At 39.7% G+C, this 21,622-nt stretch overlaps 1 protein-coding gene across 2 annotated transcripts in view; it reads right to left on the reverse strand.

Moving 5' to 3' along the window:
• RANBP17 (RAN binding protein 17) overlaps nt 1-18,708 on the reverse strand; it is a 232,699-nt gene extending 213,991 nt beyond the window's left edge. For both annotated transcript variants that reach the window (XM_070414418.1, XM_070414417.1), the window contains exons 1-5: nt 18,691-18,708; nt 10,960-11,106; nt 8,456-8,546; nt 5,965-6,131; nt 3,501-3,566 (exon numbers count right to left, since the gene is read on the reverse strand). In XM_070414418.1, coding sequence (XP_070270519.1) covers nt 3,501-3,566; nt 5,965-6,131; nt 8,456-8,546; nt 10,960-11,106; nt 18,691-18,708 — 489 coding nt within the window. The remainder of the gene's footprint in view (nt 1-3,500; nt 3,567-5,964; nt 6,132-8,455; nt 8,547-10,959; nt 11,107-18,690) is intronic.
• Nucleotides 18,709-21,622: the final 2,914 nt, after the last annotated feature.

Below are 21,622 nucleotides of genomic sequence, written 5' to 3' on the forward strand. Positions count from 1 at the left end.
CGGTGCATGATAAAAGACAGATACTAAGACTATCAACTCCTGAACCATGTACCATATTTCACATTTAAGTAAGTTATAACTTCCCTGTTCCTCAGGCTCCATCTTTAAAATGAGAAATCTCTAAGATGATCTTCAAATTCTAACTTTCTGTAAATCAGCAAACTGAATCAGTTATATAAAAATTATTCTATATAAGTGATATTTCTACATTCCCTCTGAATATTTTATTAGATAAATAATTATTAAGAATAAATTTACTAAGATTAGTTCTTAAACCTCTAAAATATATATGGTCAAAACAATGCTATTAATATTAATATTTCCATTTATCAATAGAAAACAGCAAACGAAGTGAAGTCTGAAACCTGAACAATTATTAACACCATTCAGTGGTTCTCAACCTTCCTAATGCCGCGACCCTTTAATACAGTTCCTCATGTTGTGGTGACCCCCAATTTCATTGTTACAAATTGAACATAATTAAAGCATAGTGATTCATCACAAAAACAATATGTAATTATATATGTGTTTTCCGATGGTCTTAAGCGACCCCTGTGGAAGGGTCGCGACCCACAGGTTGAGAACCGCTGGATTAGAGCATCCCTTTTGCTACTTGGTAGAATAAACCACTTTCCTTGCTTATTTTACTAGAGCAGTGGTCGGCAAACTCATTAGTCAACAGAGCCAAATATCAACTGTACAACGACTGAAATTTCTTTTGAGAGCCAAACTTTTTAAACTTAAACTATATAGGTAGATACATTGTTATTAACTTAATTAGGGTACTCCTAAGGCTTAGGAAGAGCCACACTCACGGGGCCAAAGAGCCGCATGTGGCTCGAGAGCCGCAGTTTGCCAACCACAGTACTAGAGTATTCATTTAGACATTCAATTTTCTGAGATGAAAAATTGTGGACCAATTTTCTACTACATACCTATATACCTTTACCATGTAGGCAAAGGATATTTTACTACTTGATGATTATATATAGAATACACTCCAGGAATAGTAGACTTTGCTTCTGAAAAAGCAGAATAAGCCTGGCCAGTATGACTCAGTGGTTGAGCGTCAACCCATGGTAAGTAAATGTCAAGTGGAGATAGAAACTAGCTTGAAAGAGTTCCTGCTGGCCAAATTTGGGAAATTTTGAACATCAAAATATGCCAATAACAAATTATAACCTGTTAAATAGAACAGGAAACTAAGAAACCATACCAATATAAATAAATGAATAAATCGAAACTGATGAAAAATGAGATATTTTCAGAGTTTTAAAGTATCTCTCTATAAAATACTTATTATTTACAAAGGGGAAAGAGTAAATCTACAATTGGAGATGCCTGGTAGAGACAGTCTTAATCAAGTGACCACAGTGAACACCATTAGTAAAGTAACAAATCAAATCATATGTTTCCAGACAGGTGACAATGAGAAGACCACAGTGTCACTTCTGCTATATTCTCTTTTTTTTTTTTTTTTAAATATATTTTATTGATTTTTTACAGAGAGGAAGGGAGAGGAATAGAGAGTTAGAAACATCGATGAAAGAGGAACATCGATCAGCTGCCTCTTGCACACCCCCTACTGGGGATGTGCCCGCAACCAAGGTACATGCCCTTGACCGGAATCGAACCCGGGACCTTTCAGTCCGCAGGCCGACGCTCTATCCACTGAGCCAAACCGGTTTCGGCACTTCTGCTATATTCTTAACAAATATGTACAATCTGAATCTAATAATGAAGAATTATCAGACAATCCCAAATTGAGGGACAAAACAACTAACTTTCACAAATTTCAAGATCTTGAAAGTGAAGGAAAGATTGAGAAAATTTTCCAGATTGATGGAAACTAATAAAACTGGCCTAATAAATGAGATGCATGATCCTAAACTGGTTCTTTTCTGGGACAAATGATGAAACTTAAATGGAGTAGGAGGATAACAGTAATATATCATTTAATTTTCTAATTTTAATGGTTGTATTATGGTTATGTAGGAGAATGCCCTGTGTGTAAGAAATACACTAAAGTATTCTGGGGCCATGTCAGCAACTTATTATCAAATGGTGGTTGAGAAAAAACTTCTTTGTATTATCCTCCCAAGTTTTCTAAATAAAGTTTAAGTCAGTTATTAAAAAACAACAACAATTTGGGTGTTCTCTAAATCATACTTTTATTAGAACTCTGTATTACCTGGTCTTATCTTAGTAACAATCTACCCACAGAAAACCCTCACTACCAGGGCAGTCTGTAGTCCTACCATACTATGAAGTAGGAAATGTTAAAAATAAATGCTGGTTTTTAAGATGAGCAAAAAGCTGATGGTGGTATAAGCTAGATAATGGATACATTGCATTGCTGTACCATTCTCTTCACTTTTATGAGATAAAATATTCATACTAAAATTATTTCTAAATAGATATTTTTAAAAGAAAGTTACAGTCTTCAGACATATTTACAGAATATAATAGGACTAGCCAAAGTCCTGGTCATAACGTCCCTGCCAACATAGTAACTCTTTTTCAGGTACTACTACTATTAGTTCTGGAGATACATCATAGATATTGACACACATCCATGAGGCAAGAAATTTTTACATACTCTGGGGAGGTAAATTAAGAAATCACTTTACATTTTAGAAATCCTTCCAATAAATCTAGAAATAGTTTCTAATTCCTGATTGAATACAAGTAGAAAATAGTTATTTTGGATTTTTTTACACACAGAAACTATACTGTCTCACCAAAGGGCGTTGGTAAGTGGTCCTGGGCAAGCTTTCTCCCTACATGCATGTATGTGTGTGTGTGTGTGTGTGTGTATGTAAATATATGCATGTGTATATGTGGATACACACACACACACACACACAAGCACAGACCATTAAAGATGACACTTTTTATATAAAATCACTACATTCACCTTTATTACAACATTCCATATAGAACCCAACTTCTGCTTTTATTCTGTTTAGAACCATGCTAATTAAGTACAAAGTGAATAGGAGCAGGTGACGATGTGCTCAGCTGCTGAGTTCATAAAGGCACTACTGGGGGGAGGCGTAGCTTCTGAAAACTCCCCTTGTATAGGGAGAAAATCCATGCTAGCAAGTGGCAAAGTGCCAAGGCCTGTTCTCTGATGAGTCCTGCTGTGTACCCATTATTGCGTACCAATTCACCAAACCACTTCTCTTCTATTTGTAAGCAAGTAAATTATACTGCATATAATTTATTTCTTATGGTTAGTATATTACTATGTATACAGAACACAAAAGGCCAATTCTTTAATTACCATGGAGCAAGGACCATGTCTAATTCCCTGTTCTTTGTAATCCTTTCTACTATTGCTACCATTTTCAATAACAATGAAAGTGTTCCAATACTTATCTCACCAATAGACAGAAAAAGACTTGACTATTCAGAGTTTTATGCAATATAAAGATTTTATATCAAAGAAACAGCATCACTTAGCAAACGTAATGTCACCATTTGATGGAAAGGCTTACCAGGTTCATTTCTTGAGTCAATTCTGAAAGGATTATTACTCCTATTATGCAGTGTTCCACGGTACCCTTCAGAGAAAATAACGAAGTTTAGATTAATTGGGGACATGTGATTGATTGGTTCTTACAATGTAAACCAGGTAATATTTACAAGAATTAAATACTGAAACATCACATTTTCTTAATCATGTATCTATTAAAATATGTAGAAAAATCACACATAAGGTCCACAAATAAAAAGAATTTCAAGTTCATTTTTGGAGGATAAATTTAGAGTTGAGTGGGATAAAAGCTCACCTATCTTAGAACTGTGTGATACTCTACAAAATTTTTCAGCACCTAGGACTTATAATAAGCTAAACCTCAAAACATAAAGATTTGGTTTAATACTTTTCATAAAAACATGAACAAAAAACATTTTTCAGCTCTGTAAATTTGCTTGAAGGCTACTGAAATAGCTGCATTCAGTAAATACTAAACAGCTTAGAAACTAATTTAAATCCCTCGATCCAATATCAGATAAGATCACTTAGGCCCTTTTAATACTATTTAACAGTGAGATGTGTATGCATCTGTTATGTATCTATAATGAAGGAATCTAATGTGCCCATTGCACTGGGGTAAATACATGACTATCAATATGGTATACAGTTTTATAGCTTCTATGATGCTTTTAATTTAATCAACTTCCACTTTAATCTTAAAAATTTCAAATCAAAATTCAGATTTCATGTGCACATTACTAACAAATTACCCTACTTCAAACTCAGACTAGAAGTATGAAATAAATGCAGCATCTAATTATAGTGTAATCATAAAAAAACACTAGCACAGATGATATGCTTTTCAAGTTTTAATTTTACAGTTGGTCATTTCTTGACTATCACAGAATTCTACTAACATTGAGCCACTAAGTGTAATGAAGTTCAAATTATCTCATAATTAAAATATTAAAAAAAAGTGTGCCTTAATTTTTCCATTTTAATTCTTTAAGACAATCTGAACTGCTTGAACTGAGCTACAGGTTTCCTATTACTGATGCATCCATCCTCTGTGTACACCAGCTGGCATTTTTAAAAAATGTTTTTATTGATTTCTAGAGAGATAGGGAAAGAGAGAGATGGAAACATCAATGAGAAACTTCAATCAGCTGCCTCCTATATACCCACTACCAGGGATATAAACAAGACTTAAGTTCCTACTACATCTCATCAACATTGTAACAAAACTGGAGGCCTGCACCCTATAGCAATTGGGACCCTCCGGGGGATGTCAGGCTGCCGATTTTGGCTGATCCCCGCAGGCCAGGCTGAGGGACCACCAGTGCACTGGGCCTCTAGTATGCACATAAGATCTTTGGTTAATCTCTTCCCACCCTCCCCACTTCCCTCAGTCTGTTCCATGTTTCTATGCCTAAGCGTCGAGCATCTGCCCCCTGGTGGTCAGTGTGCATCATAGCTACTGGTGGAACAGTTGCTTAGGTTTTTATATATATAGATGACATTATTTGCTGTATTTGTTAAGCATGGTTTTAACAATATGAATAGAAGAGTAAAAGTACAGTCTAGTATTTTATTTTCTGAGGTTTCCAGCATTGCACTATATGATGGAGTACACCTTACATGGGGATTAAATTTTAAAGTTACTGTATAAGAAATAGAATCTCACAAAGTCCAAATTTCCCGTAACTGCCAATAAACCAATACTGAACCATCTCTAAATTAATCCAAACTGCCAGTTTTTCCTTGAGATTTTAACAGATCACTGCTTCTTCAGCATAGTACTAGCTAAAGTAGTTTTCTTGCAGGTAGGGTTAATTTGTATGAAAAAAATACATATCTTTAAACGTCTGAATGTTACTGAGCAGAGCATGAGGGTCATCCTAAGATTTATATAGCACAGGAAATACAGACTTAGGTTTCCCAAAACTTTAATCACTTAGGTTGAAAACATTCTTGAAAAACTAATATAGTCAATGTGGTATAATGTAAAAATTAAATATATTTGGGTGTACATATATATTTATATACCTTAAGTTAGCAAACTTGTTGAAATGCTAGCTCTATGCATTACTAGGTCACTGTACAACCTTATGCAAATTACTTAACTTTTCTTTGCCTCAGTTTTCTCTTTACAAGATGAAATCCACTTCACAGAGATGTAATGAGCAATACCCGAAAACATTATATACATTTTTTGTGTATGTGCAGTACATAGATACACATGTTAGAAATGACCATACACTTTTGAAATAAGAAAACATAGTAATTTGCATTCTTCTTGTCTGGAAGTTATATAATGGCAAGGTACTCACTTACTGGCAATAAAAAATAAAGGACCTAGAGGATATATAATAAATCATAATTAATATGGTACTGGTAGCCACAAAACAAACCATACAGCTTTAAGAAGAGCAGTTTTTAAACCAAATAATGATGCTCTAAATAATGTTATAATGCCTTTTTACCTGAAGAAATGTCTTCACATCAGCAATAATTTCTCTGAAGACAAGCTGGTCTTTTTGAACTTCAAACCATCCCAATTTAGTGATTTTAGCAATGACTTGAATTAGGGCTTGGATGACAAAGGGAGCCAGCTTGGGTTGTGATGCCACATAATTAAGAATGTAGTTTCCTGTAAGAAAATGTTCTGTGATCATTTCTACTCTTCACTAACATAATGTGAATCATGTGAAGAAAAACAGGTGGTGATGACATGTTCTTTGACAAAAAGTTATTCCCTTTACGCTATGTACTTATATAGTCAGTTCTATTATAAGGCTTATTTTGAAAAAGAAAATTTGTTCCAATTCAATTGATATGTTAAGGGATAATTTGAGTAAAATGCAAATGTTACTTTGTTTTTGCATGATTTCTTACAGAAAAAAAAGCGCTAAGCGAACATAGAAAACTCCAAACAGACCAAGTGAACCAAGCCATACACACACACACCTCACCAAAGAAAATATACAGGTGGCAAATAAGCATGTGAAAAGATGTTCAACATCCTAGTCTTTAGGCAACTGCAAATTAAAACAACTGTAAGAAACTAACTTCCACATACCTATTAAAATGGCGAAAATGCAAAAACACGGAAAACATCAAATGTTGGCAAGGCTGAAGAGCAACAGAAACTCTCATTTACTGCTGGTAAGAATGCAAAATGGTACAGCCACATTGGAAGACAGTTTGGTAATTTCTTCACACCTAAACATACATTTAACCATTCGACACAGCAATCACTTCCCTTGATATTTACCCAAGGAGAAAGCGTATAGCCACATAAAAAACTGCTTTTTTGCAGCTTTACTCGTGATTGCCAAAACTTGGAAGCAATCAAGTTATTCTTCAGTAGGTGAACGGATAAACTGTGCTATATTCAAACTATGGCATATTAGTGCTAAAAAAAAAAAGAAAAATGAGCTACCAAACCATGAAAAGACATAAAGGAAACTTAAGTGCCTATTACTAACTAAATGAATTTGAAAGGCTATACCATGTATAATCCCAACTATATGATGTTCTGGAAACAGTAAAAAGATCAGTGGTTGTCAGGGATTAGAGGGGAGGAAAGAATGAACAGGCAGAACACAGGAGTTTTAGGGCAGTGAAACTATGCTGTATAATATTATAATGGGGATATATGTCATTATACATTTATCCAAACCCATAGAATACACAACACTAAAAGTGAACCCTAAGGTAAACTATGGCCTTTGGGTATTAATGATATAGATGTAGGTTTATGAATTGTAACAAATGTACCACTTTGGTGCAAGATGCTAATAATGGGGAAGTTTATACATGTGTGGGGGCAAGAGGCATAGGGGAACTCTGGATTTTGGGCTGAATTTTGCTGTGAACCTAAAATTGCTTTAAAAAAAAAGTCAATTTAAAATGAGTATATGTGTGTGAGTCAAAAACAATGTTTTATGACTTAGGCTTATAATGTTTAAATCCTCTAGGTTTCTGCAGTGTCTGTGACTCTGGCTACTTAGAAAAATATCAGTCAAACAGATGAGGAAAATAACATGATCTGACCATTCAAAAGTGAGTCTAAAGATCCATCACTCATATTTTAATATTTCTGATACACAAATATGAATCATGTGAACTTTGAGACCAGAAAGCAGAAATGAATCAATAATCGATTTCTAATAGGAAAAAGATTTTTAAAAACACCATACCTCAATTATTAGAGCTTTGTCCATATGAAAAGCAAATATTCTCTCTCTCTCTCTCTCTCTCTCTCTCTCTCTCTCTCTCTCTCTCTCACACACACACACACACACACACACACACACACACCCCGTACTAGTAAAAAGGCATAACTCTTGAAAAATATATTGCTACTTTATAGAATCAGTTTCCAACTATACTAAGTTTCAAGTACTATTCATCCACATACACAATGTCTTCCTAATAAGCATTAATTTGCTTTTGGTTTTGCATGCATCACAGATAATTTTGATATAGCATCCAGAGAAATACTGGAGAATTGATTTTTCTATCATCCTGTTGTATATGAAGTTAAGACAAGGCTATGAGTATGGACTCCACAAGATTGTGTGGTTTTAAATCACAGCTCTATTTCTTCCTAGCTGTGAGATCTTGGACATATTACAGAGCCTATCAAATCTAATTTCCTCATTTATAAAATGAAGGTAGCAACAGTGCCCACCTTATAAGTTTGGTGGATAAAATGAGGTAGTGCAAACCTTAGTAAAGAGCATACAAACTAAAATGCTAGTTATTATTTATTATTAATTTAAACAAATGCTGTTTTATTACACAATGTTATACATCACTGCTCATCACTAGTTGGGTAGCGGAGACTTGACCACTTGTCTTTAAAAAATGACAGAATCAAATAACTTGCATACCTATTAACAGTTAACATATTTAAAAGGAAAAATATATTTTAAATACAATTTGACAAAAAGCTTTTAAACCACTTACTGATATCTATTCTCTGTTCCACTGGCAAAGGACTGACTCGGCTTACAAGTTTTGAAAGACATGTGGCTGCAAGGAGCTGGGCATAGGATGTCTGTAAAGAATAATAAAATTTATTGTCATTACAAATGAAATTAGAGTAATCAAAACTCTATAGTAGGAACTTTTCCTAAGCAATAATGAGAATTTTTCACATGAAACCAACAGTCAGCAAAAGTATACAATTTAAAACAACATATCTCATCACAGCAGAATTTCTTCACTAAAATAGAAAATAAGGTTGCAACCAAAGTTAAATTTCAAAGCAAGGAAAGCCACTTAGCAAAATAGTTCATCGAATCACCGTTATTTTATTGCAGTAGCCAAAGTGATACATGCAGAGAAAATAAACTTCAGATCACTAGGCTTTCGGTGAGAACAATGCTCAAACAGTTGAAGACATCTGAGCAATACCAAGAGTGGATTTCAAACAAGGGCAATGATAGAAGGTTCTCCTTAGTTTTTGCTGAGTTGGCAGAAGTTACTAACACTGCCCATACTGCTTATTCCAGAAATCAATGTTAAGTTTGAAGAGACTAAAGAATTAATCTCTATAAAGAGTCTGTGAAACTATAAGACAAAATATTCTTAAAGAAGTTGAGAAAATACTAAATCTGTACAACCTAAAGTAGTATCTGCTAAGATGTATCACAAGTGGTAGTAAAAATATATGAAGCAGAAAAGAGCTGCTGGAAAAATGTACAAAGCTTTTAAAAATGTAAGAATCTAAAAGCCTATGGTTACTCACTGTATTAATTATCAGTAGATACTTTGTAGTAAATATTTGAATCTACCAGTGTTAATCAGTGGTGTTAACTGTGAACTTCAATTCATTTTCGTGAACTTATCTTCACTTCTGTAAATTTCTATCAGAAATAGTAGCTGAAAACCCTGACTTTTCCCACCACACAGTTCAATAGCTTAGCAGTGGTAAAGTTTCATTATAATTTTTTTTTTAAACTCAGGGCTGAGACTGAAATTTTTCTGAATGAGAAGAACCATTCTAAGCCACTATTGTTGAATACTAAATGCCTTTGGAAATTAGCTTTTGCTGCACATTTGATGACTCTTAATCAAGTCAACCTAAAGTTAGAAAGTTCCTAAAAGGCAAACAGTGCTTAGTATTTATTTATAAAACTTAAAATGCAGAAAGTCATTTCAATAACAAGTGATGTTGTTTGAATCACAAGTAACATCAAACTGCTTTATATACTTCCACTGTCAAAAGTTAAAACAAGTAGCAAGATCTCTATTCCTGAGTTATTTTCTGAGCTCAAACTAGTTCTAGCAGCATTTTTTCAGACTGTGATGCAAATGCAAAAGAAATATCCATATTTTAAAATCCATTTAACTAAGCAATGGAGAAGCTTCCACCTAATCTTCAATTGGAAGTGACTAATCTACAATGTATTCACATTCTAAAAGGCAAATATCAAGAGAAGTTTTAATAGAATTCTACAAATCCCTTGTAAGTGATGAATATGCTTAATTAAAATCATATATTCATGGATTGATATCAACATGTGGCAGAAACCATCTGTATAAACAGACATTTTCAAAAATGAAATATGTAAAATCTCGTTACAGATCAGTATTAACACAGGAACACTTGCAATCAACGTTGACAATAGGAAATATTAACTTTGAACACTTATTAAGCAAAATGCTATCCCCAAAAGGATAATTCCATTCTTTTCATTAATAGACCCATACTAAAAAAACAAACACTGTACTCTATTATTATATTTTAAACTTCACCAATAAAACTTTGTGGAAATTGGTTTTCTCTCCTCTTATAGACATACTTACAAAACATCCTTGATGTTGCCTCTTGATCCCCAAAATCTAAAATATTTAGTACAATCTGGCACTTTCCAGAAAAAGTTTTCTGACCTCTGCTATAGACCATATAGTCTTGACTGTTTTGCTACCGTATTATTTCAGAGCTCTAATTTATACATCTATATCGCCCCAACTAAACTGGGAGTTACTTTAATGCACAAACATAAAGCAAGCAGGTGGTACAATACCTGGTTTTACATTTAAATATTTGCTAAAAGGTGCTGAATGAATGGCTAGGAAACTCTAGAAGGGAGGGAGGCAGGAGGTAGTCAGCATTCCTCTGACTCATTCCTTCATGTTTCAGTCAATTACAATTTGTTTTGTTAAAGCTGTCAGTCAACTTCCTAAAAATGTAACTTTTGTCCACTGATATGATACATCAAGAGGGGCCAAAAGGAATCACAAACTATTTTCAATTCATGCCTATTTCCACCTCCTGGGGTCTTCTCTAAGTTTGCTGTCAGACTTTCCAATTCTTTCTCTAATTTATTTGTCAGTGAAATAAACTGTAGTAAAAAGACATGTGGTAATACCTACCAGTCATCATTGCTAACCTACATGAGTTCGTTACCAATGACATATATCCACTGATCTTCCATGATTAATCACTGTTATCAAATACTTACTGTTCCTTGTTCTAACAGAAGTTGACACTTGCTGAGACATTCTGGGCTGTCAATAAGTTCCAGGAGTGCTTTCTCAGCCTCTATTCTTTGTGCAAGATCAGTCCCTATGTAGAGATGCGTACATAATACTTCCAATTCTGCCAAACTCTTGAAAAGAAAAAAATATAATATTTCACTTGAGTGAAAAAAACAAGACAAATGTATTAATCACTGGAAACAAGGGATGCAAATATCATGCTTGTGTTTGTCAACTCAGTAAGTGCTTATTGAGCTATACCACTACTTACTAGAAGGTCACAGTGGTGAACAAAACAGGCGTATCTCTTACCTCCAAGCTATCTAATTATAAACTAACAGCTCCATGATGGAAAAGAGTACAGAAGGAGGGGAATTGCCAAATCTGAGGAGTTAGAAAAGACTTGCCTGAAGTAATAACATTTATGCTGACCTGAAAGAGTGAACCAGATGAAAAGAGATTAGAGAGCAGTCCAGGCAAAGAAACAGCATTTTCCAGGCCCAGAACAGAGCTTAATCATTTCAAGGCATTAAAAGGTCAATATGCCTGGTAAAGAAAGAGACAGCAAGGAGGAGATGCCAAACGAAACGAAAGAGATGGGTGGGAGGAATTACGGGCAAGTTGCAGACACTATACCAATTTACATTCTTTCTCAAATTGTAAGAACTTCTATGGTTCCATCTATAAAAAAGGAAATTATAAGCATATGTTGATTTGGGGCTTCTGAACTATGTCCAAGTCCTAACCCCCCAGTACCTTTGAATGTGACCTTATTTGGAAATAGGGTCTTTGCAAATCCTTAAGGAAAGGATCTGGGGATGAGATCATCCTGGATTCAGGGTGGCCCTAAATCTAATGACTCATAAGAGAAAGGAGAGGGGCATTTCAGATGCAGAGACACAGAGACACAAGGGGAAGGTCATGTGGAGGAGGAGGCAGAGACTGCAGAGTTCTATCTACAGGCCACAGAACACCAAGGACTGCCAACAGCAGAAACTAGGAGAAAGACATGGAAAGGCAGCACAAGATAAAAAGAGAAAAGTCTGAACTTCTCTTCCAAAAGATTGAAACAAAGCGGGGAAACATCAACTTACTCTTTCACTGGAATTATTACAACTGGACACATGCCTGGCTTTCTAAATCTTTTCAGAGAAAAGGATACATACACAAAGATCCTTACTCTGGTGGGAAAGCATTATCTAAACATTTAAAATAGTTAAATTCACAATGTGGTGACTGCTGACTGACCAAGCAATCTTCTGACTAGCATTTGACTTTCCAAAGAATCTCTCCATAAAGACTTCATTTTTCATGGTGAACTGATAAATTCACATCTCAGTTTTATACACAGCTGTCAGAGAATATGATTAACATGAGAATGCCTCAGAGAAATGATGCCCTTCTTGATCTGACAAATCAGGTTTCAGTTATTAAAGCTCTACAAGATTTAATATCAACATTAGAAGCCCATTTAAATAACTAATGGGTAGAACAAGTAAAACTGGACATCACCTACCTCTCACAGAGTAACCATCCTATCTAATAAAGAGGGAATATGCTAATTGACCCTCATGCTGTCGCAAAGATGGAGGTGCCCACAGCCAATAAGGAGGGAATATGCTGACTGCCCCGCCCTCAAAGATGGCGGCACCCACAGCCAATAAGGAGGGAATATGCTAATTGCTGTCACACCCTCAAAGATGGCGGCGCCCACAGCCACAAGATGGTGGCACCCAGTCCCCTCAGCCCCGCTGGGGCTGCAGGCACGCAACAAGGCTGGGCCTGCCCCGTGTGCCTGCCTCTGGAGACCCCCAGTCCCCTCCGCCCCCCAGCCGCCCAGGGCCAGCCCGAGGCTCAGGCAACTAGGGCTGGCCGAGGCTTGTGCTGCCGGCAGTGGCAGCAGCAGAGGTATGATGGGGCGTCACCTTCCCCTGATGGCTGAGTCGCCTCCCACCCCTGAGGGCTCCTGGACTGTGAGAGGGGGCAGGCCGGGCTGAGGGACACCCCCCCCCCTCCAGTGCATGAATTTTCATGCACTGGGCCTCTAGTCAAATATAAACAGACAGTGCCCAATTTCCATAGTCGAGGCGACAATGACATAATCCTGCCTACAGCCTAAACAAGGATCTTCTAAGTTATTCTGGACTTATTTCTGGCCTTTGCACTTGACATACACTTAACCCTAAATGATATAACTTCTTTCTATACAGTAATTCCCACACATACATCTATCAACAGGTAAATGCTGAGTAAAAGAAGTCAGACAAAAAGAATATGTATTGTGTCCTAGCCGGTTTGGCTCAGTGGATAGAGCGTCGGCCTGCGGACTAAAGGGGCCTGGGTTCAATTCCGGTCAAGAGCACAAGCCTGGGTTGTGGGCTCGATCCCCAGTAGGGGGCATGCAGGAGGCAGCCGATAAATGATTATCTCTTATCATTGATCTCTCTCTCTCTCTCTCTCTCTCTCTCTCTTCCTCTCTGAAATCAATACAAATATTTAAAAAATAAAAGAATATGTATTGTATGGTTCTGTAAGAACAGAAGGCAGATCAGTGGTTTCTGGCTGGAGAGGGAGAAAAGGAGGGTATGTTCATAATCTTGATTTCAATGATGGTTTCACAGGTACATACATATGTCAAAATTCATCCATCTGCACAGTTTAAGTATATGTAGCTTATTACTTGTCAATTATATTTCAAAAAAGCTAAATGAAGGCTTTTGTTCTAGGGGAAAAAATAGTCCCCTAATAAAAAATAAATCGATGAACCACAAAAATCCCACCTCAATTCAACTTAAAACTCTATTCAATTACTTCCCTATCTTTCCTGCTTTCTGGAATTGAGCTTCTTGATTACCACTAACAGAAAACGCCTTTATCTTGAAGTTATTCATTTCCCACAAACTCTTTGCTTCTTTCTCCCTTTACCACCTTTTCCTGAAGGCTTATTCTTGAGCCTCTGGAAACACTTCCTTCTGCAATGAATTGGATAGTATTGTTTTAGTGCTTTCTAGTTTACAAAAGTATTTCCACCTTTTATTTTTTAAACCAATCCTGAAAGTAGACTCCTGCAAAGTACATATTTTAGCACACCCATTTTACAGATAAACTGAGGCTGAGAAATCAAATACTGCTCAAGATCAAATACATAGCAAATGATCAATTTGGAGTCAAATACAAAACCCCATCGACATGTTGTCTCCTCACCATCCTGCCATCTTGCTACCCTTTACTTCAGTCATCATCAACTCTATCTGTTCACCATCTTTATATCTGTCTACAAATGTCTTCCTCTGGGGAATCCAGAAAGATGCTGAAAACAGCCCCAAAACATCAGAAACTGAATTGAATGTATTTCCCACAGATTTCTACTTCAAGTGTCCCTTCGTTTTCTTTCAGTGGCTTCTGAGATCTAGACCAGAATCTAGATTTACAATCTTGATGTTATCTTTGGCTCTTTCTTCTCCTTAGTCCCTCCTGTTTAATTAAGAGTTTGGCCCTACTTGCCCAAAGAAAAGTCTGGCCTTTGCCCTTAGATTCTGGGAGATAATCTGTCATACCTGATAGGAGTGTTTTTGTTCAGAATTGGGGGGGAGTGGCGAGGGAGGTACACCATATATTTTAAATTGGGGGCTGGCCACACCAGAAAGGCCAACCCATGTTTTAGGGTGGGGAATTTGGATTATACAATATCAGTTTCCCCAACAGATTGAGATCAACCACATGGGCAATGAATCAATCATGACTACATAATGAAGCCCCAACAAAAACTCCAGAACTCAAAGCTCTGGTGAGCCTCCCTGATTTGCAATACTCGGTGCATAATGCCCCACGTATGTGCTGGAGAGTACTACGTCTAGAGGACAACAAAACTTTGTTTTTGGAATTCTCCCAGACTCTGCCCTATGCATCTCTTCTTTCAATCAGTTTTATTCTGTGTATTTTGCTGGTGATAAACTGCAGCCATGAGTATGATAGCATTCAGTGAATTCTGTGAGTCCTTTTGATAAACTATCAAACCTGAGGTGGTTCTGGGAAACCCCCAAACGCACCGTTGGTATCAGAAGTGAGGGCAGTCTTATGAACTGTGCCCTCAAACCTCGAAGCCTGGCTAATTTCAGGTACAGCCCTAATTTGTCATAAAGTCCTACCATTTCTTTTTAAAAAAAGACTCAGACTGAACACGATATTCATAGATAGGAGAGCAATAAAACAATATTTCCGAACTGTGGCCTCCAGTGCTCTGCATTCTTCATGGGCTTCTTTGGGAATGAGGGTGGACGCTTTGGAATCTGCCACTTACTTACTACGTGACCTCAAGCAAAGTACTTAACCTTTCTAATCCTCATTTTTGAACTTAAAAAATATCATTTTGAAATATCCACCTTCCAAAATAACTGTGAAGATTAAGATAGAAAAAAAATGAGAGAAAGCATAATCCGGTGTCTGGCACACAGCAGATCCACAGTAAGTTGTAAATAATCTCTCGTTACTGATAATTATAAAATACCATATTGGTCTTTTGTCTATAGTTTCTCCAATTCAAGCCCATCCTGCCAGGAAAATCATTCCTAAACCCTCGTTTCATCATATCACCATCATGTTCAAATATAATAGTTCAAAATCACATCTAGACCAAATAAACCTGATAGCCTGGCTGGGTATTAAGAAGCATGGCTATAGTCCCTGGTTCTGGAACAATCCTGAGAGGGGGAAAAAAAAAAATTGACCAAGTAGGTTCTCTAAATTTTTCCCGATGTTAGCTCTTGATTCTCATCAAGGTCCCTGTATTCTATGAATTTAGCCTACATTTTACTTGTTCCCAGCTCACTTTCCTCACTCTGCCCCTTATGGACTATCTCCTCTCAGAAATCCAGATCCATACTTCCTTTGGGATAAGAGCACCCTAACTCTCAGCTTCCTAACCAGAATGCATGTACCTTAAATGGGTTATCAGTTTGCCTGATATTGATCTCCCTGCCCTCTCAGCAGTCAGGCTTCTTTCTGGCTGTGGGCAATTTATGTCAATGAGCTACACCATTACCATTTTTTATGTCTGCCATTATGTGAAAAAGATAGTGGAGCAGTGCCCTAACCTCACCTTACACAAATCCACTTCTTTACTCATCACCTTAATAGCATAATTTTTGACTGGCTAAGATATGGATATGAAAGAACATGGGATTATGAGATATGAGGTTTACTCTAACCCTAGAGCCTAGGGCAGTGGTTCTCAACCTTCCTAATGCCACGGCCCTTTAACACAGTTCCTCATGTTGGGGTGACCCCCAACCATAAAATTATTTTTGTTGCTACTTCATAACTGTAATTTTGCTGCTGTTATGAATCATAATGTAAATATCTGATATGCAGGATGTATTTTCATTGTTACAAATTGAACATAATTAAAGCATAGTGATTAATCACAAAAACAATATGTAATTATATATGTGTTTTCCAATGGTCTTAGGTGACCCCTGTGAAAGGGTCGTTCGACCCCCAAAGGGGTCGGGACCTACAGGTTGAGAACCGCTGGCCTAGAGTAAGTCACAGTTGTTTTCAGACTCAGTGTCTTCAGGAAGAAAATACATACATATACGCACACTTCTCAAGTTAGTTGTGGGGCTCAAAATCTACAATGAACATAAGCTAGGCACTGGTTATCATTATTAATTCATGCTCCTTAAGTTAACTGGACAATAGTACAATCCTATAAACCAGGAAGAATTCAAACAGAGAAGTTTTGGAGCTCATTTCTGGGCCCCCAAACTATCTGATCTTTTATTGGTCCAGCTCCACTTCTGAGCTGTCCACAGCTGCTGTGAAACACATTGCTAGAAAACCAGAATGGGCAGTTCTGACATTAGCAGCTCATTTTCAAGCATTCTACCTAAGCAGGAAGAAGTCTTCCAGGACTGAGGGACTTAGTGTTATGCACCATCTTTCCAAGTCTGAAAATGTTCCAAACTTCCACCAGTTTCTAATTAACCTCCAGAGTTACATCTGAATTATGAACATCTGATTACCTATTTGCAATCCCTAAGTCCTCCCTCCAAGATTCTTCCTGTCAAAATTTCCCAGGGGGCATATTTATAAAGTGATAATAAATAACGTTATTTTGACCTCAAGACCCTCAAAACGGCAATGAGTCAAAAGGCAATGTGTGGGGCTCCCCACCGCCTAATCCGTAACACCCTGGAGCTGCCAATTACCTGACATGAGGGTGGCTGGTTGGAAAGAAAAGATCCTTTGGAGAAAAATAAGGAATGAGTCAGTGTGACCACAGGGACTTCAAACAAGTCTACAAAAAGTAGGTGACACTTAGATACACTGTCACCTTATCTAGAAATTGCCTACCCTCCCCCAAGTCATCTCCCCACATCCACAGCCTCCTCTGCTCCCCTCCCTTTTGCATGAACCCCACACTCCAGCCAGAGGCAACTTCTTGCAGTGTGCCATGTCCTTCCACACTCCTTTGCCTTGGCTCACACCACCCTTCCCTTCCTCTTCACCTGGCCAGCTCCTACAGTCCTTTCAAGACCTACTAGTCCTGCCGGGGTGGCTCAGTGGTTGAGCATCGGCCTATGAACCAGGAGGTCACGGTTCAATTCTGGGCAGGGCACATGCCCAGGTTGCGGGCTCAATCACCAGTGCGGGGGGGGGGGGGGGGGGGGGGGGGGGAAGGAGTACAGGAGGCAGCCGATCAATGATTCTCTCTCATCATTGAAGTTTCTCTCTCTCTCTCCCCTCTCCCTTCCTCTCTGAAGTCAATAAAAATATTATTAAAAACAACAACAACACAAAACACCTACTAGACGGCAAGTTCCCTGAGAGTAGGTGGCATAAAGTTTTGCTAGATCTGTATCTTCCTTCAGGGAGCAGCAGAGTGGGAATTCAATACCTAAGCGGGCAAATGGAAGCTCAAAGAAGCTCAAAGCATCGCCTGCCCAAGCACAGCAGCTCAGTGCCGCGCACCTGGCGGGCTGCCCCTTGCCGATGTCCCCATGATGAATGCTGTCATCATTCCCCACCGGCACTGTAATCAACCCGAAATCAAGGCAGGCGGGATGGTAAAATGGTGCCACCCTTCATCCCAGAACTTTGCACAGGGCTGGAGACACCGGGTTGGGGGCGGGCTCTCTGTTTGTTGGAGGAACACCTGGATGCACGTGCCCGCGCAGCCGCGAGCATCCTCAGCAGCCCGCGCCCGCGCCCGCGCCCGGGTCCCTCCTCCTCCAATGAGGCTCCCGCGGAGCCTCCTTCGCAACTCCCCGCAGGCACAGCCCGGCCCGCTCGGCCGGTTCGAGTCCAACTGCGGGCGCCGCTCCTCGGCGGACCCAGGGCCCCTCTCCAGCTCGGTCCCGACTGCGTGTGGACTGACCACGGGGCCGCGGCCGGCAACGCGGCGGGAAGGCGGGGCGGCCCGGCCGGGCTCCCACCTGCCCGGACGCCGCCGAAGCCGCCCCTCGCGCGGGTCCTCCGCGTCCGCACGTCCCCGCGGGGCGAGCTCGGAGCCTGGCCTCTGCCCTCCGCCCGCCGCCCGCCACCCGCGGGCTCGGGCCGCCCCCTCCTCGGGCCGGGGGTACAGCCCAGGCCACCGGGACGCCGGTCCGCGGCCCCGCGGCCTCTGCCGCCGCCTCGGCCCTCAGTCCTCAGACCCCCGAGTCCCGCCGCGCTCCCGGGGCACCGAGCGGGACCCGCGGCGCAGAGCCACTGACCTGGAAGTGCAGCGCCATCTTCCCGGGAGGCGGCGCCGGCCCGCGGCCCCAGAGCCCGAGGGGAGGGAGCGGAGGCGGGCGCCGCGGAAGCCCCAGCCGCCCGCGGGGTCCCTGCGCCGCTTGCTCGCCGGCTCGCTCTGCGCCTCAGCCGCTCGGCCTCCGCGTTCCAGGCGCTGGAGGGGCGGGGCCTGGCGTGAGGGGCGGGGCTACGGGCGGGGCGGGGCGGTCCGAGGAGGGCGGGGCCTGGGGCGCGGGAATCTCAACTGTCCTCTGTACACCCCCAACCGCTGTTACCACCTACCTCTGTCCTTTGGCACAACTATCGCACCCCAACTGTCAGCCATGACCCCTGACTTGACATCTCCCACAGATTCTTGGCCCCCCAACCCCTACAGCTCAACTATTGCCCCTGGCATGTGACTTCCGCCTCTCCACAGTCCCAGTGTCCCCTAAACGCCCAGTTCCCATGACACAATCAGCCATAGCCTTTGACTCCTACATGCTAACTGCTGTCCTTGACCCCTGACTGCCGGAGCACAACTTCCTTTTTTTATTTATTTTTTTTAACCTTTCTTTTGGTTAAAATTAAACTGACAGTGTCTTTATGGTGTTAAGTTGTAAAATTATAGTTCACCTCTTCTTGGCTATATTTCATTTAACATGAATTTATATTTTAAACCAAATTATTCCATTGGAATGAGAATTTATTTGAGCAGAAGAGGGTCAGATTCACTCCTATGATGCATTTCATTTCTCCTTGAAGTTTGGCAGCTCTGGTTGGGAGGATTGTACTTTAGTGTGAACAACTTCTGTAAGACTTCTTATACTTCAGGTCTAGTGACAAATCTGCTCAGCTTTTATTAACATGCAAATCTCTTTATTTTACCTACAGGTTTTTTACAGGATAGTTTTGCTGGGTATAGAATTCCATTTTGGCTTTTTACTTTTTTTTTCTGCGTTTAAAAAATGTGTTTCCCTTGATTTCTGGTTGCCATTGTTTCTGTGGAGAAGTTAGCCATCAGTCTGTTGTTGCCCCTCTGAAGGTATTATGTCTTCTTGTCTTCTTTTCCCACCTTCGGATGCTTTACAATTTTTCTTTCATTTTGGTCTACAGCAGTTTGAGTGTGATGCAGTGAGTGAGTGTGTGTGTGTGTGTGTGTGTGTGTGTGTGTGTGTGTGTTATCCTACTTAGGAGACAGAGGGCCTCTTGGGATTCAGAAATCTGATTTGTTTGTTGGTTTGAAAATTCTCAGCCAGTAATTCTATAAGTATTGCTTTTGTCCCCTTCTCTCTCTCTTCTTCTGGAACTCCAGTTGCATGTATATTAGACCTTAATATTCCATGTCTTTTACACTCTTTTGTGTTGTTTTTTATTTTTTCTCATTGTGCTTTAATCTGCATATTTTTTACTAACTTGTCACTCACTCATTAGAATCTGTTTTGTGGTGTCTGAACTCCTTATACAACCCTTCTATTGAATTCTTATTTTTAGTTATATTTTTAGTCCCAGAATTTTCATTTGACTTCTCCCCTTCTGTTCTTTAAGTAGATTCCAAGGCTTTTGTAAAATATTTCATCTTTCTTCAGTTTTCTTGAACATTTTAAGCATATTATTGAAAGCCCCTATTTGATATTTCCAATATCTGAATCACCTCTAGGTTATCCAGTTTTTTTGTTTGTTTGTTTGTTTGTTTTTTGTTGTTGTTGTTGTTGTTGTAGTTGGTTCTATTTTTTTAAGCATGCCTCATAATTTCTTATTGAATGTCAGACAATGTGGAAGGAAATTGTTGATGTTCTGGATGATACCAGATTTCTCCAAAGAGGAGAAAGGGTTAGGTTTTCTTATTGCAGTAGGCAGATAGAATACCAGTGAATCACTTTCATCCTATTGAAGCTTGGTTTTATCCTTTTAAATTCCGGTTTATTTCAGTTTTGCCTATACTCCTGTATCGTGATCCTTTCTAGATCTTACAGCTAAAAGCCCAGGGTGCTTACCAAGCCTCCACCTCTTGGGGCTTGAACTCTAACTCCCATTTCCCCAATACTGTGCAGCTGCTGAAATCTCTGTTCAGCTCTTTAGGTGCTGCTATTCCCCTGAGTGCGGGTGAATTTCCCGCCAAAATATAAGATGGCTGTCTTTTGGTTTTGTTCCATCCACCAAAAGGGTGGATTACAAACAAATATTTGGTAATACGCAGTTACAATCGGCCCGAATTTACACGTTTCCCGCACTCCACCGCAAATCTATATGAACCGAGTTAAAGACGGCTCCCGCGGAGTACGCGCAATTCACGCGAGCCGACTTAACTCGTTTCCCGCACTCCAAGTGTTAAAGCCTTTCCTGTGCATCTTAAGGATTGACTGAGGATTCTAAGGAAAGTTGTACACAGATTTGGGGGCTCACATTTCTGTAGCTTCTTCCTCTGTAGAATTTTGTCCCTCAAATCCCAGCTGCTTTTATTCTCCAACTGCTATCTTATCAGAATGATATTGCTGCTGGCTATTTAGTGCTGTTGCCCCTGTGCCAATTGGAAAATGCTCTGGGGGGTGGGTGAAGCTGAGGTTAATATGAATTTTGCCCTTAGTTGTTTCACGCTTTCAAAGATTGAAGCCAATCAAATCCTGCCTTTATATGTGTTTCTCTACTGCCTTTGAGCAGTAGTTAAATATACTGTGTATATATACTGCCTGGCCTGTGGGGATCGGGCCGAAACCGGCTCTCCGAAATCCCCTGAGGGGTCTCTGATTGCAAGAGGGTGAAGGCCAGGCTGAGGGAACCCACTGGTGCACGAATCCATGTACCAGGCCTCTAGTATGCATATACGATCTTTGGTTCATCTCTTCCTACCCTCCCTCCTCCCCCCTTCCCTTTGAGATTCATCAGTCTGTTCCATGTTTCCATGCCTGTGGTTTCCGCTCCTGCATTGAGCAT

Source organism: Myotis yumanensis, unplaced genomic scaffold, assembly GCF_028538775.1.
Source record: "Myotis yumanensis isolate MYYU_CA2020_CCGP unplaced genomic scaffold, mMyoYum1.0.hap1 SCAF_5, whole genome shotgun sequence".
In the NCBI taxonomy this organism is placed as follows: Eukaryota; Metazoa; Chordata; class Mammalia; order Chiroptera; family Vespertilionidae; genus Myotis; species Myotis yumanensis.